General features: G+C 40.9%; 2 protein-coding genes and 1 non-coding gene across 3 annotated transcripts in view; 1 reads left to right on the top strand and 2 right to left on the bottom strand.

Annotated features, from left to right (window-relative positions):
* The window catches only part of zdhhc8b (zDHHC palmitoyltransferase 8b), an 84,892-nt gene extending 84,236 nt beyond the window's left edge, over nucleotides 1–656 (top strand). The window contains exon 11 of the mRNA XM_029716664.1: nucleotides 187–656. Within this exon, the coding sequence (XP_029572524.1) occupies nucleotides 187–343 (157 nt within the window). The 3' untranslated portion in view covers nucleotides 344–656. The remainder of the gene's footprint in view (nucleotides 1–186) is intronic.
* Nucleotides 657–10,464: 9,808 nt separating this feature from the next.
* Nucleotides 10,465–16,596, bottom strand: LOC115164313 (ran-specific GTPase-activating protein-like). Its single transcript, XM_029716663.1, has 6 exons — nucleotides 16,463–16,596; nucleotides 13,680–13,816; nucleotides 13,033–13,190; nucleotides 12,669–12,797; nucleotides 12,487–12,555; nucleotides 10,465–11,868 (listed from the first exon to the last, which is right to left on the bottom strand). Exons 1-6 carry the CDS (start codon nucleotides 16,475–16,477, stop codon nucleotides 11,750–11,752), a joined length of 627 nt encoding a protein of 208 aa, XP_029572523.1. The 5' UTR covers nucleotides 16,478–16,596; the 3' UTR covers nucleotides 10,465–11,749.
* Nucleotides 12,312–12,441, bottom strand: LOC115165205 (small nucleolar RNA SNORA77). The gene has a single exon (XR_003870104.1). It is a non-coding gene; the product is annotated as a small nucleolar RNA SNORA77 (small nucleolar RNA).
* Nucleotides 16,597–17,165: the final 569 nt, after the last annotated feature.

Below are 17,165 nucleotides of genomic sequence, written 5' to 3'. Positions count from 1 at the left end.
TGCATGCTCCTGGGACATAACACCATCTACTAACACCACCAGACCATGCATGCAAGAACAATACACACTTTCTGTGTTTTATAATCCATGTGCATGTATTAAGATGGGGGAGATATTATATCTGAAGCAAAGCTAGTTCTCACTTCAAATAACTGTGCCCTCTCTTGTTTTTCTCTACCCATTCAGAGAGGCCATGATGCAAAGTAAAGTGAATGGGCAAACGGACTGCCATCTAGGGCCCAACAGCTCCAGTGCCCAGGGCACCCCTCTCAGCCCTAGCCGCCACAGTAATGTCAAAAAGGTGACCGGGGTGGGTGGCACCACCTATGAGATATCTGTGTGAGAGGGCTGGGGCCCGGGGCGCCAAACCTTTAAAGGAGAAGGCAGCATTGTCATGGCAACCACCTCCAATGGCAACAACATCCACAACCGCGCTAGAGAGGATTCTCTTCTTCCTTTTACCTTTTTTAATTCGATATTAACCAATCAGGGGCGCAGAGCACTTCCTCATTGGGAATTATTGTCCAATCAGAGGACTTCTGCTCATTCCGGGCCAGCCCCGGTCTCTGTGTGTCTGTACTGTAGGAGTGGATCTTGATCAGTGTGTGTTGTGGGAAAAGAGCAACTTCAACCTAAAGAGTGCTGATGTTTGTACAGAGTGTTGTGTTGTTGAATTATGTGGCTTGATGTGTTGGTTATCACTGAACAGTCTGAATCAGATAGACAGATCTTAAATGTATTGTTTACGGCGTCTCTCAGTTGCGGTCTATCTGCTGTTATAAATTGGGTGGATCGAGCTGATTGGCTGAAAGCCGTGGTATATCAGACCATATACCACGGGTATGACAAAACATTTATTTTTACTGTTCTAATTACGTTGATAACCAGTTTATAATAGCAATAAGGCACCTTGGGGGTTTGTGGTGTATGGCCAATATACCACAGCTAAGTGTTGTATCCTAGCACTCTGCGTTGCGTTGTGCATACGAACAGCCCTTAGCCGTACCCCCACGGGCCTTGTTGCTTAATTATGTGTCGTCATCACACTCACTACACACCCACACAGACCACAAGATGTTAACAGACAGACACACAAACTTATACAATTGATGTCACACATCTTTGTTCAGTCACATTCTTTAAAATAGCAGTGGTATGGATAGCCATCTCCAAACCAATAAGTCATGCATACAGCAGCACCCCACTGGATTCAAGCATACAGCATCCCTCTTAGGTATTCAAAGTGCTTCACATATCCTGTCCAAATGACCATGTCTGTCTGGTCCATCAACAACATGTTGGCCATTACTGAGCGGAACAGAGAGAAGATTACATTAAACCAGTGAGTTTTAGATCAATACAATCTTTAATAGGCTGACTGCTCTGAGCCAAAGACAACACAAGATAGGCTGAATGGATATGCAATGGCAATACAACGGTGCTGTGTTGCACTCAGAGACACAGGTCTTGAATGTCTCCAACTCTACATTTATCCTTTGAGTTTTGAGGAGGTGTTTTAGGGCTTACAGTACAGGAGCATATTAATCTAAACTCTAGCTGAGATCCAGTATTTACCTATACAGTATACCATAAGCTACAGTCTGTACGTTATCAGCAACATACAGTGCATTTGGAAAGTATTCAGACACCTTGACTTTTTCCACATTTTGTTAGCCTTATTCTAAAATTGATTAAAATAAGTGTTTCGAGACTCGAAATTGAGGTCAAGTGCATCCTGTTTCCATTGATCATCCTTGAAATGTTTCTACAACATGATTGGAATCCACCTGTGGTAAATTCAATTGATTGGACATGATTTGGAAGGGCACACACCTGTCTATATAAGGTCCCACAGTTGATGGTGCAAACCAAAGCAAAAACCAAGCCTTGAGGTGGAAGGAATTATCCGTAGAGCTGCAAGACAGGATTGTGTCGAGGCACAGATCTGGGGAAGGGTACCAAAACATTTCAGCTGAATTGAAGGTTCCCAAGAACACAGTGGCCTCCATCATTCTTAAATAGAAGAAGTTTGGAACCACCAAGACTCTTCAAAGGGCTGGCCGCCCGGCCAAACTGAGCAATCGGGGGAGAAGGCCCTTGGTCAGATAGGTGACCAAAAACCCAATGGTCACTCTGACAGAGCTCCAGAGTTCCTATGTGGAGATGGGAGAACCTTCCAGAAGGACAACCATCTCTGCAGCACTCCACCAATCAGACCTTTATGGTAGAGTGGCCAAACGGAAGCCAATCCTCAGTAAAAGGTACATGGCAGTCCACTTGAAGTTTGCCAAAAGGCACCTAAAGACTCTCAGACCATGAGAAACAAAATTATCTGGTCTGATGAAACCAAGATTGAACTCTTTGGCCTGAATGCCAAGCGTCACGTCTGGAGGAAACCTGGTACCATTACTACGGTGAAGCATGGTGGTGGCAGCATCATGCTGTGGGGATGTTTTTCAGGGGCAGGGACTGGGAGACCAGTCAGGATCGAGGGAAAGATGAACGGAGCGAGATCCTTGATGAAAACCTGCTCCAGAGCGCACAGGACCTCAGACCGGGGTGAAGGTTCGTCTTCCAACAGGACAACGACCCTAAGCACACAACCAAGACAACACAGAGCTTGAGAGGATCTGCAGAGAAGAACGGGAGAAACTCCCCAAATACAGGTGCGCCAAACTCGTTCCATCATACCCAAGAAGACTCGAGGCTGTAATCGCTGCCAAAGGTGCTTCAACAAAGTACTGAGTAAAGGGTCTGAATACTTTCCCAATGCACTGTATATATAGTCCAACATCATATCTATTAGTTTGAATGTTATGTTAAAGTGACCTCCGACACAGACCAGTGCTAAGCACATACACAAAAGCCTGTGCTACTGAGTGTTACAGTGGTGGCTGTTGTCTGTGATCAGTTCTGAATACCCAGTCAAAACAGTCCTCTCCATATTCAGTACAAATCCCACCAGATTGGCAGTCAGCCATGCACAGCCAAAACATCTGACAGGCAATTTATTTCTTTTGTGACTTAGTAGTTTTTGTAAAATAGGTCTACCCATAATAAGTTATGTTAATGCCATGTATAATTGTGTTTTGTTATGATTCAATTCAAGTGTGAAAAAACCTTGAAAATCAAAGAAGTCTTCAGCTGTGTTATAAAATAAAGAAAACTCACCATTGTTTTTCACAATTATTATTATTACATTTTTTTATATATATATACCCAACCTTTGGAAAATGTTTGCAACATCTTGCTTTTTATACAGATGCTCAAGCTTGGAATGGATGTTTGTATTTTGAGTGGATTTTTGTGTTGATCATTTATAACTTAAGTGAATAATAAATAACATAAGGCATACAGAGAAGGGGGTATACTAGTTTGTTGTATTTTACAGTGTAAAAAAAGTTATTGATGAAACTGTATGATGAAGCAATGAAAGTCATAGGAAGTAGATGTTGTTAAAAAATAATTGGTTAAAAAGTGCCAAAGGTGGCTACTTACCCTGACTCTGTTAACGCTCAGGGTAATCCTGACTGTCAGTCTGTCTGTCCAGAACATCAACAGGTTTCAGACTGAAGACAAGACATCCATCTTTCAGCAGCTGTTTGGTACAGCAAACCAATTGTATTACGTAAGATGTACGGAAAGTCATACATAAAACTATGGGACTGTTTTTTTTTTTTCACTGGAGAAAATAAGATATATTTGGTCTATTATTTTTGTTCATAAAAAAAAATCACTGTACACTGAACAAAAAGATAAACGCAACATGTAAAGTTTCATGTTTCATGAGCTGAAACAAAAGATCTCAGAAATTTTTCATACACAAATTTGTTTACAGCCCTGTTAGCGAGCATTTCCTTTGCCAAGATTTTTTTTATCCTTTATTTAACTAGGCAAGTCAGATAAGAACAAATTCTTATTTACAATGACGGCCTACCCCGGACGACACTGGGCCTATTGTGCACCACCATTACGGACTCCCAATCACAGCTGGATGTGATACAGACTGGATTTGAACCAGGGACTGTAGTGACACCTCTTGTACTGAGATGCATAGCCTTAGACCGCTGTGGCACTCGGGAGCCCAATATAATCCATCCACCTGACAGGTTTGGCATATCAAGACGCTAATTAAACCGCATGATCATTACACAGGTGCACCTTGTGATGGGGACAATAAAAGGCCACTCTAAAATGTGCAGTTTTGTCACACAACACAATGCTACAGATATCTCAAGTTTTGAGGGAGCGTGCAATTGGCATGCTGACAGCAGGAATGTCCACCAGACCTGTTGCCAGATCATTTTATGTTAATTTCTCTACCATAAGCCACCTCAAACGTCGTTTTAAAGAATTTGGCAGCACGTCCAACCAGCCTCACAACTAGGCAGGCATGAGCTACGGACAACGAACACAATTGCATTTTATCGATGGCAATTTGAATGCACAGATACGGTGACAAGATCCTGAGGCCCATTGTTGTGCCATTCATCCGCCGCCATTACCTCATGTTTCAGCATAATAATGCACAGCCCCATGTCACAAAGATCTGTACACAATTCCTGGAAGCTGAAAATGTCCCAGTTCTTCCATGGCGTGCATACTCACCAGACATGTCACCCATTGAGCATGTGTGGGATGCTCTGGATTGACGTGTATGACAGCTTGTTCCAGTTCCCGCCAATATAGAGCAACTTCGCACAGCCATTGAAGAGGAGTGGGACAACATTCCACAGGCCACAATCAACAGCCTGATCAACTCTATGTGAAGCAGATGTGTCCCGCTACATGAGGCAAATGGTGGTTACACCAGATACTGACTGGTTTTCTGATCCACGCCCTACCTTTTTTTTTTAAAGGTATCTGTGACCGACAGATGCATATCTGTATTCCCAGTCATGTGAAATCTGTAGATTTGGGCCTAATTTATTTATTTCAATTGACTGATTTCCTTATATGAACTGTAACTTAGTAAAATCTTTGAAATTGTTGCATGTTGCGTTTATATTTTTGTTCAGTGTAGTGTTTTGCATCTTTCTTTTCTTGTTTGTAAAAGGCTGTCTGAACATGAGGTGAAAAATGTCACCTGGACATTTGCCCGTTCTGTGTTAATGACAGAATATACAGTGTATTCGGAAAGTATTCAGACCCCTTGACTTTTTCCACATTTTGTTAAGTGACAGCCTTATTCTAAATTGGAATAAATTGTTTTGTTTCCTCATCAAACTACACACACTACCCCATAATGACATAGAAAAAACGTTTTTTTTTGAAAAACGGAAATATCACATTTACGTAAGTATTTAGACCCTTTCCTCAGTACTTTGTTGAAGCACCTTTGGCAGCGATTACAGCCTCAACTTGGGTATATCGCTACAAGCTTGGCACACCTGTATTTGGGTAGTATCTCCCATTCTTCTCTGCAGATCCTGTCAAGCTCTGTCAGGTTGAATGGGGAGCGTCGATTGCATAGCTATTTTCAGGTCTCTCCAGAGATGTTCGATTGGGTTCAAGTCCGGGCTCTGGAGAGACTTGTCCCAAACCCACTCCTGCATTGTCTTGGCTATGAGCTTAGGGTCGTTGTCCTATTGGAAGGTGAACCTTCACCCCAGTCTGAGGTCCTGAGCGCTCTGGAGCAGGTTTTCATCAAGAATCTTTCTGTACTTTGCTCCGTTCATCTTTGCCTCGATCCTGACTAGTCTCCCAGTCCCTGCTGCTGAAAAACATCCCCACAGCAGGAGGCCGCCACCACCATGCTTGACCGTAGGGATGGTGCCAGGTTTCCTCCCAACGTGATGCTTGGCATTCAGGCCAAAGAGTTCAATCTTGGTTTCATCAGGCCAGAGAATTGTCTGAGAGTCTTTAGGTGCCTTTTGGTCAACTCCAAGCGGGCTGTCATGTGCCTTTTACAGAGGAGTGGCTTCCGTCTTGCCACTCTACCATAAAGGCCTGATTGGTGGAGTGCTGAAGAGATGGTTGTCCTTCTGGAAGGTTCTCCCATCTCCACAGAGAAACTGTAGAGCTCTGTCAGAGTGATCATCGGATTCTTGGTCACCTCCCTGACCAAGGTCCTTCTCCCACCGATTGCGCAGTTTGGCCGGGCAGCCAGCTCTAGGAAGTCTTGGTGGTTCCAAACTTTCTCCATTTAAGAATGATGGAGGCCACTGGGTTCTTGGGGGCCTTCAATGCTTTTTGGTACCCTTCCCCTGATCTGTGGCTCTACACAATCCTGTCTCGGACCTCTATGGACAATTCCTTCGGCCTCATGGCTTGGTTTTTGCTATGACATGCATTGTCAACTGTGGGACATTATATAAACAGGTGTGAACTCAAAGTTGTAGAAACATTTCAAGGATGATCAATGGAAACAGGATGCACCTGAACTCAATTTCGAGTCTCATAGCGAAGTGTCTGAATACTTGTGTAAATAAGGTATTTCTGTTTTTTATTTTTAATACATTTGTAAAAATTTCTAAAAACCTGTTTTTGTTTTGCCATTATGGGGTATTGTGTGTAGATTGCTGTGGATTTGTTATTTATTTAATCAATTTTAGAATAAGGCTGTAACGTAACATAATTTTGAAAAAGTCAAGGGGTCTGAATACTTTCCGAAGGCACTGTACATGGATGAAAGGTATTCTGTTTGCTTGCAGCTAAACAACTAATCAATTATATTGCCATTGTGGCCTTTCAAGAGGACAATGATGTTTACTGCACAAAGACATCTGATGGAATTGATTGAGATTGAATAGAACAGATAGCCAGGTTGCAGGTTGACATTAAAAAGTCCAAACATGCTTGTGGCTGAATGGTCCAACTTATGGATGGTAGAGTCCTTTTTAATAACATAATTTTTAAAGCCAAAATAATTGTACCTGTTGATCGAGATACTCACTTTACTTAAAGTACCATAATTCTACATATACTGTAATAAATGTATGTATATATTGTGCACACAGTGCTGTTTCTAGGCACAATTCACATAAGCAGCAGCTTAAAAAGAGGGGGCCACTAAAATGTTTTACTCGCGATGTGGGTGGGCCCCCCAACCAAATCTTGCTTAGGGCCCCCAAATGCTAGATTTTTGCTACATTTTAATTTATCAGAGACAGAGTACGGCAAATGTGACCCTCGCATTTTAATTTTTTAATTTGTTTTATTTCACCTTTATTTAACCAGGTAGGCTAGTTGAGAACAAGTTCTCATTTACAACTGCGACCTGGCCAAGATAGAGCAAAGCAGTGCGACACAAACAAAACAAGAGTTACACATGGGATAAACAAATGTACAGTCAATTACACAACAGAAAAACACAATAGAAAAATCTATATACAGTATGTGCAAAAAGTATTCTTTTTTTGTTGCATTGAAGACAGTACAGAAGAGAATACCCCGTGCCAGGTAATGTTATTTTAGGCTCTTGTTTGTGACACATGCCATTCCAATTCTCCATCTTATCATATTATCAGAGCAATTGCAGACCATAGCTTAAAATATGAGATTACATATTAATAGCAACTGGTCTGACCCCATAGCAGACCCTGATTGTAATATATTAAACGTGGCAATGGCAGCTAGTTAGGTTACTATGCCATACATATTTTAAGTTGAATGTACATATTGGGTCACTTGTCTCATAATACTTTCAATTTAATCTTGAGATGATCACTTGTTTTATGGGAATAAAAATATTTAACTCAAATTCACCTGTGGTTCTTGCAGGTGACCCAACATTGTTTATACATACTTGAATCATCCCCCTCAAGCACACACTTATGACGAAAGGGATTGTTATTATTCTTCCTTTAGATGACTGACATTTATTTATTTATTTTTTGCTGTGTTTTGTCTGACGAACGTTACACCAAGTCACCTCACCTGAACAATATGGACTAGTGCAGAATACCCATTGCTGTTTGTCTTGCTTATCATAATCAGATGTAGTATTTGTTTTTACATTTGTCATATGAATAGAAAAATAAAAGATGTACAGTCCATTCGGAAAGTATTCAGACCCCTTGACTTTTTCCAGATTTTGTTACGTTACAGCCTTATTCTTAAATGGATGAAATTGTTATTTATAGAAAACAGATATTTATAGATTTTTGCAAATGTATAAAAATTAACAACTTAAATATCACATTTACATAAGTATTCAGACCCTTTACTCAGTACTTTGTTGAAGCACCTTTGGCAGTGATTACAGCCTCAATTCTTCTTGGGTATGACGCTACAAGCTTGCAACACCTGTATTTGGGGAGTTTCTCCCATTCTTCTCTGCAGATTCTCTCAAGCTCTGTCAGGTTTGATGGGGAGCGTCTCTGCACAGCTATTTTCAGGTCTCTCCAGAGACGTTCGATCCGGTTCAAGTCTGGGCTCTGGCTGGGCTACCCAATCAATAGAATTTACCACAGGTGAACTCCAATCAAGTTGTAGAAACATCTCAAGGATGATTAATGGAAGCAGGATGCACCTGTGCTCAATTTCGAGTCTCATAGCAAAGGGTTTGAATAGTAAATAAGGTATTTCTATTTTTAATACATTTGCAAACATTTCTGAAAACCTGTTTTTGCTTCGCCATTACGGGTTATTGTGTGTGGATTGATGAGGATTTTAGGATAAGGCTGTAATGTAGCAAAATGTGGAAAAAGTAAAGGGGTCAGAATACTTTCAAAATGCACTGTATATGTACAGGTAACTGCTAAAATTAAGGAAACACCAACATAAAGTGTCTTAATAGGGCATTGAGCCACCACGAACCAGAACAGCTTCAATGAACCTTGGCATAGATTCTATAACTGAATGGAACTCTATTGGAGCAACACCATTCTTCCACGATAAATTCCATAATTTGGTGTTTTGTTGATGGTGGTGGAAAATGCTGTCTCAACCGCCGCTCCAGAATCTCCCATAAGGGTTCAATTGGGTTGAGATCTCGTGACTGAGACGGCAATGACATATAGTTTACATTCTTTTCATGCTCATCAAACCATTCTGTGACCACTCGTGCCCTGTGGACGGGGGCGCATTGTCATCCTACTGGGGCATAGCCATGGTAGCCAAAGTAACGGCCTGCCTAGGATTTTTATACATAACCCTAGGCATGATGGGATGTTAATTGCTTAATTAACTAAAAACCACACCTGTGTGGAAGCACCTGCTTTCAGTACTTTGTATCCCTAATTTACTCGTTTCCATTATTTTAACAGTTACCTGTAAATGCTTAATAATTATTTTTGTTAAAAGGAAATATTTGCCACTTGACAGAATTAGAATAAAGAAAATGTTGTCAAGCCTAAGGATGAACTATACTGAAAAATGATATGTAAAGTGTTGGTCCCATTTTTCATGAGCCGAAATAAATTAGCCCAGAAATGTTCCATATGCACAAAAAGCTTATTTCTCTCAAATGTGGTACACAAATGTGTTTACATCCTTGTTAGTGGGTGTTTCTCCTTTGCCAAGATAATCCACCCACTGGACAGGTGTGGCATATCAAAAAGCTGATTAAACAGCATGATCATTACACAGGTACACCTTGTACTGGGGACAATAAAAACCACTCTAAAATGTGCAGTTTTATCATATAACACAATGACACAGATGTCTCAAGTTTTGAGGGAGCATGCAATTGGCATGCTGACTGCAGGAATGTCCACCAAAGCTGTTGCCAGAGAATTGAATGTTAATTTCTCTACCATATGCCACCGTCGTTTCAGAGAATTTGGCAGTACGTCCAACCGGCCTCACAACCGCAGACCACGTGTAACCACGCCAGCCCAGGTCCTCCACATCCGACTTCTTCACCTGCGGGATGGTCTGAGACCAGCCATCAAGACAGTTTATGAAACTGGATTATTTCTGTCTCAAATAAAGCCCCTTTGAGGGGAAAAACTCATTCTGATTGGATGGGCCTGTTTCCCAAGTGGGTGGGCCCAGGCCCCAGCCCAGTCATGTGAAATCCAGATTAGGGGCTAATTAATTTATATTAATTGACTGATTTGCTTATATGAACAGTAACTCAGCAAAATTATTTAAAATGTTGCATTTATATTTTTTCCCAGTATATTGGATGTTGATTCGTTTCAGGGACACATGTTGATCAAAATGGACGTATTTGTTCAATGACATTTCAGCTCTTTGTAAAATCAATAATATGCCTTCTCTGCAACAGCACCATCAGTTGGAATTTATTAGAATGCATTTCACTAGTCACAACAGTACTGATACAGTACGGAACTTGAAAGGTTGGTGAATAAGCATTGATTATCAAACAAATGTAATCAACTGATGAACATTTTAATATAGTTTACTGAATGTGTACCATTAGATGATGTATCAAAATTTCAACCCTCACCATCTTGCAAGGCAGCCTGAGATAGCCTTGACTTTCCCTACCAGACTGGCTCTACTGCTCTTCCCACTTAGCAATTCCTCACCCTATGCAACATAGACAGACAAAAGGGTCGTTGAGAGCTTTTATTGGAAGGTGGAGGAAACATCTCAAACCATTTGAGTGCAAATGAAAAGCAACATTCCATCCTGTACATGTATATACAGATGCACGGGCACGTCAATGCACCTAAGGGGCAGGGTCAACTCAGTGGGTACAGGTTAGGATGGTGAGCACACCTGATACCGCATCATTACACTCTTGCACTATACATTTTCTACATGCTTTAGTTTCAGTTTGAAGGAATATATTATGACCTAAAAACAGACTTGAGCCACCGGGAAGAGTACCCAAGCCAGGAAGTACTGTAGCCTATACCAAAGTCTGATGAACCATCGTCTTACATTTTGATTGGGTGTGATTGGTCTTCAACAACTAAAAATGAAACAAAAAACACCTTTGTGATTTGATGAATTATGTGCATCAAATCATCTGCAGTTGAACATCTTAAGATACGAGTCACTGATAACTGATCCAAGGACTACAGTCCCCAAAATGCACCCGATGTTTAACACGTTATGGCTACGTCTCAATGGTCCAAAGTGTCTTTCTCCATCAATTTCCTCTCCTTCATCTGAACCTCACAGCAGATAGGTGAAAGCAAACTCCTGCCTGGTAAGCGCCCACCACATTTCTCTGCCTTTATGTACATATCTACCTCAAATATATCATACCCCTGCACATTGATCTGGTACTCCCTGTGTAGAGCTTCATTCTTGTATATTTTTTCCCTCCGGGTTTGCCATTTTTCTCCCTGCATCGTTGCAAAGGGCAGTAAGCATTCCACTGTAAAGTGTACACCTGTTGTATTAATGTGACAAATATTAGGGGTTTCACCTTGTCTCTATTCAGATCAGTAAAGACGAAGGAGAGGAAGCCTCCATATTGAGATGCATACCAAGACATTACAGCTCCTCTCTGCCTGTTTCCATTATAGGTGTGGTACTAACAAGCAGTCCTGTTCCCTATAAAACTAACTTTGCTTCATTCAAAAAAAAAAAAAAAAAAAAAAGACTTACCCAATGTGGGAATTATCAATATCACAAGCCTCATTTCACAGTATGTCAAGTTGACACAGATGAGCAGTACAAACAACTTGTTTTCCATGATGGAATGGAAAATGAATGGATACTTTTTTAGAGTGGCACCAAGGTCTTGCGATCTCTCGAGGCAAACAAATCATTAAAAAAAACTAAATAAATCAATATGCAAGAGTCCAAATTCAGTTTCTTTAGAGTCTATTGTAGAAAAAGAGGGAAATGACAAGTTGAAGATCAGTAAAGCAAGTTCCTGGATTCATTTCTTCTCTTCTGCTTTTTCCTCTTTCTTTTCCTCAGGTGTCTTGGTCTTGTTGTCCTTTACAGAAAGTGCCTCCAGTTTCTCTGCCACTTTGTTTGCCCGGTCAACGTTTCCTCCTGCAGAGAAGTACAGAAAGATGAGACATTAGCCCTTTGTCAGTGTGGTGTCACGGTGGCCCAATGTACGAGCCAACAGGATGGACAAGATGAGGCTCCACACCATCAAATGTTTTTAGAAAGCCCTTTTTACATCAGCTGATGTCACAAAGTGCTTGTACAGCAACCCAGCCTAAAACCCCAAACAGCAAGCAATGCAGATGTAGAAGCAGGGTGGCTACACATCAACAGTGCACGGTAACAGTCCTCTTCATTTAAGAGCATGTTTTAGGGCATTGGGGATGTCTGACATTTGAATGACTAAGAATATTCCAGTTGAGTGTTTCGCAAGACTTCTCGTTCCACCGATACATTACGTAAGGTTAATCTACTGGGTAGTGATTAACATGTGACCTGCTCAACAATGGTTGTTCTTTGTAATTAATATTACAGAGAAAACAATTCTAAGTGTGCCAGAACATACCAACATTAGCCTAACAGTAGGCCAGCGAGTTGTTACATTCTGCATGTTAATTTAGCAGACATAAAAAGTTCCAGGCTGGAGTGAGCAGCAGAGAACAGAGTATTGTCTGCATACTGACTGAAAGAATGTGTGAAAAAAAATGATTGTACACCAACCTGATCCATCTTGAGATTTTCTGACTTCCTCCTTGCATTCATCGAACTTCACCTTAAATTTCTGAGCGTCTGAAAAGGACAGAAGTTATTTTAAACCCCAGCCACACTTTTTGCATGAGAAAGCCGACTGAATTGTTAAAAGCGAAACGCAGTGACTAAAATAGACGTGTTGTCACGCTCACTTTCTGCATTGAGGAAACGGATTGCCAGGAGTTCAGGTTTGGGATGCTCATCAGCGAAGTCGGCGAGTGTGTTCCATACCCAGGCCCTGTCGCTGCCGGCGTTGGGCTTCAGCTCCATCACAGGAAAAACTGAAAGAGCAGAAGATGAAAAGGAATTAGGCCTCCGACTCAAGAGTCCCATCTATAATGACTTGTTTTGCTTATACCTCGCCATCATCTCATACTTAGAATGGTAATTCAGTGGACAGGCAACATGCATGGGTTAACGGAAAAGTTTCAGTCCAACACACACACACACACACACACACGCTAGACAGAGGTGATAAACGCTACTGGTTGAGACAGGGGGTCTTCCGTGACTCACTGTTGTGATTGGCACAGATCTTCAAGGTCCGGTCTCTCCTCATCAATAGGCGGATGGTGCCCTTCTCTTTGTGTTTCAGGAGCTTGACGTCGCCTGTGCCGCGCTCCTTCCACTCTGGTGGGTCGTTCTCAGAGGCAAAACGGTAAAGCTTCGCACGCCTGAGGGGAGAGACAATATGGGTAGAATGATGAAGCTGTGGATGGAATCAGTGACAATACCTGGGTGACAGAGGCAGGGCTCTATGCCAACCTTTTATCACAAGGAGCATGTGTGTGCCTAAGTTGAAAAATGTAGGCACACACAAAAGAAATTTAGGAGCAACATTAAATTTATTTGAGGTAATGTTTCCTAGGTGCATTGGGGCTCTTAAATTAAAATTCCAGGTCACACAGCAAACTATTTAGGAGCATAGGAGAGTAAAATGTTCCACACTGTAGAGCCCTGAGAGGGCTGGATGGTTTCATAACACTTGAGGCGAATCCTCACTTCCAATTTAGTAAAACAAATTACTTAGTCTCCCATTGACAGTGCCTGGCTAAGTGAAAATATCAAAGTTAAGTTCGATATAAGGATTCGGCCCTAAATGAATTACAAATTAAGTATTGCGCAATGATTTAGGTTATTCAAGACTTTCAGCATCAGCTTACATTTTGAACAGTTCCTCCTCGTCCTCCTCTAGCGTCTTCACATCCTGCTCTGGAAGAGACACGATGGGCTCATAATGGGGATCGTGGTTTGATTCCTCTGCATTGTCTGTTGAAGTCTCCTGCTCTTCTGGTGTTTCCTATGAAACAAGATTTACACACACGTTAACCCCCCAAGGTAGACGTTTGCACCCCCGCTGAAATCTCATTAGCATAACATTTTTTAAGCTAGAGATATAAGGTATATTTTTTGCATCGGATGCATCTCAATCCACCGCAACAGCCTATGTAACCCTTCCACATCAGTGGTGAAAGGTGACAGAGTGGCGTTTGTCAGACCATGAGACATCCCGAAAAACCAATCTTCTCACAAAATTGTTTGTATCGTCCGAACAATTTAGCCTACAAACTATTATGACACCTCTATGGAAAGATGACTCTCACGATGACATTCTCAGTTTTGCTCTATGACTGAAGTCGGTACAGCCAATCTGCCAACTTCTGTCTGTAGCGTCAGAAAACAGTTTGGGCTACACACTAACATGACCCCTCTGTGTAAAGGTGAGACTCTCACGAACATGTCTGTTTTGCTCTAGGATGCCCACAGGCCTGACAAGACACTTTTGAAGGTCCTCCGGTACCAGTCGAAAAAATGGATTGAAGTATATTTTTTATTGAACCTTTATTTTACTAGGCAAGTCAGTTAAGAACAAATTCTTATTTACAATGATGGCCTACTCCGGCCAAACCCTAACCCAGATGACGCTGGGCCAATTGTGCGCTGCCCTATGGGACTCCCAGTCACGGCTGGTTGTGATACAGCCTGGAATCGAACTACTGTGTCTGTAGTGACACCTCTAGCAATGAGATACAATTCCTCAATTCCTCAGACCGCTGCACCACTCGGGAACCCTGTTAAGTGACAAAAATTAAATACATGTACAAATAAAATAATGTATATCTTTCTTGTACTGTAGCTCTCAGATATACGATAGACACTTTCAGAACAAACTACTTTTAGAACATTTTTTGGGGACTATCTGTTATTCAATGCGTTTATATGGGCTAATAGGAGTCCAAATAAATGTTTTCATCAAATATTGTTTGATACTACAAGGGAACTTGTTATTCAAAAATCAAATAGCAAAATTATCCTTGGTATGAGCTTCTAAAAAGCAATTCCATATAGTTTAGTAGAACCCCCTCCCAGCTTAGACTCTTAGTTTCACCTGGATTGTCATCTCGTTTCAAGTTAGTGAAATGTACTTTACTAGTCAATGTATTTGACTGTAAAAACAGTAGGCTCCACCAACTAACTGCAGAGGGAGGTGAATAGAGGGATTTGAGAGATCAGGCTTCGAGGTTATCTTTTGTGTGCAATTTGCTGTGGCAACTGAACTTAGTGGTGCTGGTGCTGAGCCAAGCATCTTTGCTGCTGGATGGCTTTATAAAAGGCCTTGCAAATCCATATGATCTCACACTTAGTACAGAACATGGTAATATGGCCTAACATTACATAAAAACGCTCAAGAAGAGAGGAAGAGAAAAGTGAAGCAAGTGGACAATAAATTACAAAACAATAACTTTTATTTTAGCTGGACAACTAGGCCCAATTTAAACTAATAACTGACGTTAGTTCTGTTTGTACATGAGAGTTAGCCAAATTTGCAGTCAGCTACCAAAAAACCGACTCGACACAAATATCAGCAAGCCATCTTGCTAGATACTGCCTTATGATTAATTGATTAACGTTAGCTGCCTTAACAAAATGTATGAAAGGGGCGCGAGGCTCCATGCGTTCCGAGTAACGTAACTGTATGGCTAGCAACATGTCTCCATACAAGACTAGCAAGTCATTTCAATCGTTGTCTTGTTACGTTACCTAATGAAGTTAACCGCTTGGTTATATAGCTAACAGTGCCATAACTCAGAAAATAAGTTAACATTGACATGCTGTCTATCTAGCTAAATGGTAAACACGCACTGAGAAAGTTGCCATTCATTTCGGCCTGGTGTTAGCAAGCCAGCCAGCTAACGTTAGCTAGGCCATTCAGAAAAGTACCTAGCTAGCAAGTTAGTTAACTAGAGATGGAAAATAGGTTTAGCCGTCGTGTCAATGACATATAGCTAGTTAAATGCAATTATCCACTCTTAAATAAAATGCAAACAAACATTGTAAGCTCAGGACACTTCTACAATATTGCCATTTAAAAAGATGCTAACGTTAACTGGCTTTTGTTAGCTAACGTGTTAGCTAGCTGGCTACCCATTACTGTCAGGATAACATACAACTCGGTTCAAAGCCAAATATTGTGCATGGATGTCTCAACCAAATACATATTGGGTTTAAATTATCATTTTGAAAGTAGTGGTTGCACGATTATACCACAGACATAATCAAATATTTAGATCATTGTTCTGTTAGCTAGCAAACTAGATGGCTAGTTGGCTAGTTAGCTATAGTAGCCAGCCAGTTAGCTATGGAGCAGATATAAAGGGCGGCAAAAGTATCGAGTTACCCACTTTTCTGACACATACAACAAAGGTATAACTGATTGACCATTGCCAGTAAGTCATTGTTTTGAGACCAATTTACACTTTAGACCTTCAATATTGAGGTTTAACGAGGTTGTTAAAAATCAGCATCCCTAGCCGGCATTATCTTCCCGGGCACAACCCTAGCAAGATAAACTTTGAGAATGCCAATCAAAACATCACAATTGAAATTAAATGTACATTTAATTAAATGCACGGCACATAAATATGTTCAAAAGTCATAAACTCACCTTCGGATCTGCCATGTTAATGTAGATGTTTGTCGATTACGGAATTTAGTTTGATTGATTCAAAACCAAACTCTCCGTTCGCCTTGAGTTCCTCTCTCTTCGTGCTATAGATTTCGCGCGTCGAAATGTCCCACTCGCGTTTCCTCCATCCCAGCACCCCCCCCCCTTTCGACACTATTTTAAAGGGATTTAAAACGTATAAAATGCTCTACAAATATCATAATGGTATGTGTGATATTATTTTACGAAACATTAATACACTCGGTGTATTATTGTTTTCTTTATTAAATATGGTAATTTACTTGCATTGCAATACACTAGAGTACTGCAGACATTTCATTCTGTGTTGTAAAATGGTAACTGTGAAATGTTGTTACATATCTCAAAAGTGGCATGTGTGGTTAAACATCAGATAGATAAGTAACTAGCTAGAAACAATTTCAGTGTCAACAAAGGTAACAACCTGACAGTGGCTAACACCAACAACAACCCATTCACTTTTTTGTAGATTTAGCAGCTTCCTCGCTTCCTGTGTCAGAAAAATTATTTAATTTTTATACAATTATCATCCCACTATTACACAATTTACAGCAATCATGGAGAACATGCATCTTCTTCAGTTGAAGTATCCAGTAATGTATATATATATATATATATATATACACACTGCATCACGTCGAAGTTCATATTTGCACGTGTCCCA

This window comes from Salmo trutta, chromosome 27, assembly GCF_901001165.1.
Source record: "Salmo trutta chromosome 27, fSalTru1.1, whole genome shotgun sequence".
NCBI lineage: Eukaryota > Metazoa > Chordata > Actinopteri > Salmoniformes > Salmonidae > Salmo > Salmo trutta.
The sequence above is the reverse complement of the archived record's forward strand: the minus strand, read 5'-3'. Positions and strand labels throughout refer to the sequence as shown.

Excerpts from the sequence above, each read along its gene's own strand:
- LOC115164313 (XM_029716663.1), bottom strand. Across the intron at positions 13,191-13,679 it reads GAGGAGGAACTGTTCAAAAT|GCGTGCGAAGCTTTACCGTT; the intron begins GTAAGCTGATGC and ends CTCTCCCCTCAG. Across the intron at positions 11,869-12,486 it reads AAAATCTCAAGATGGATCAG|GAGGAAACGTTGACCGGGCA; the intron begins GTTGGTGTACAA and ends ACTTCTCTGCAG.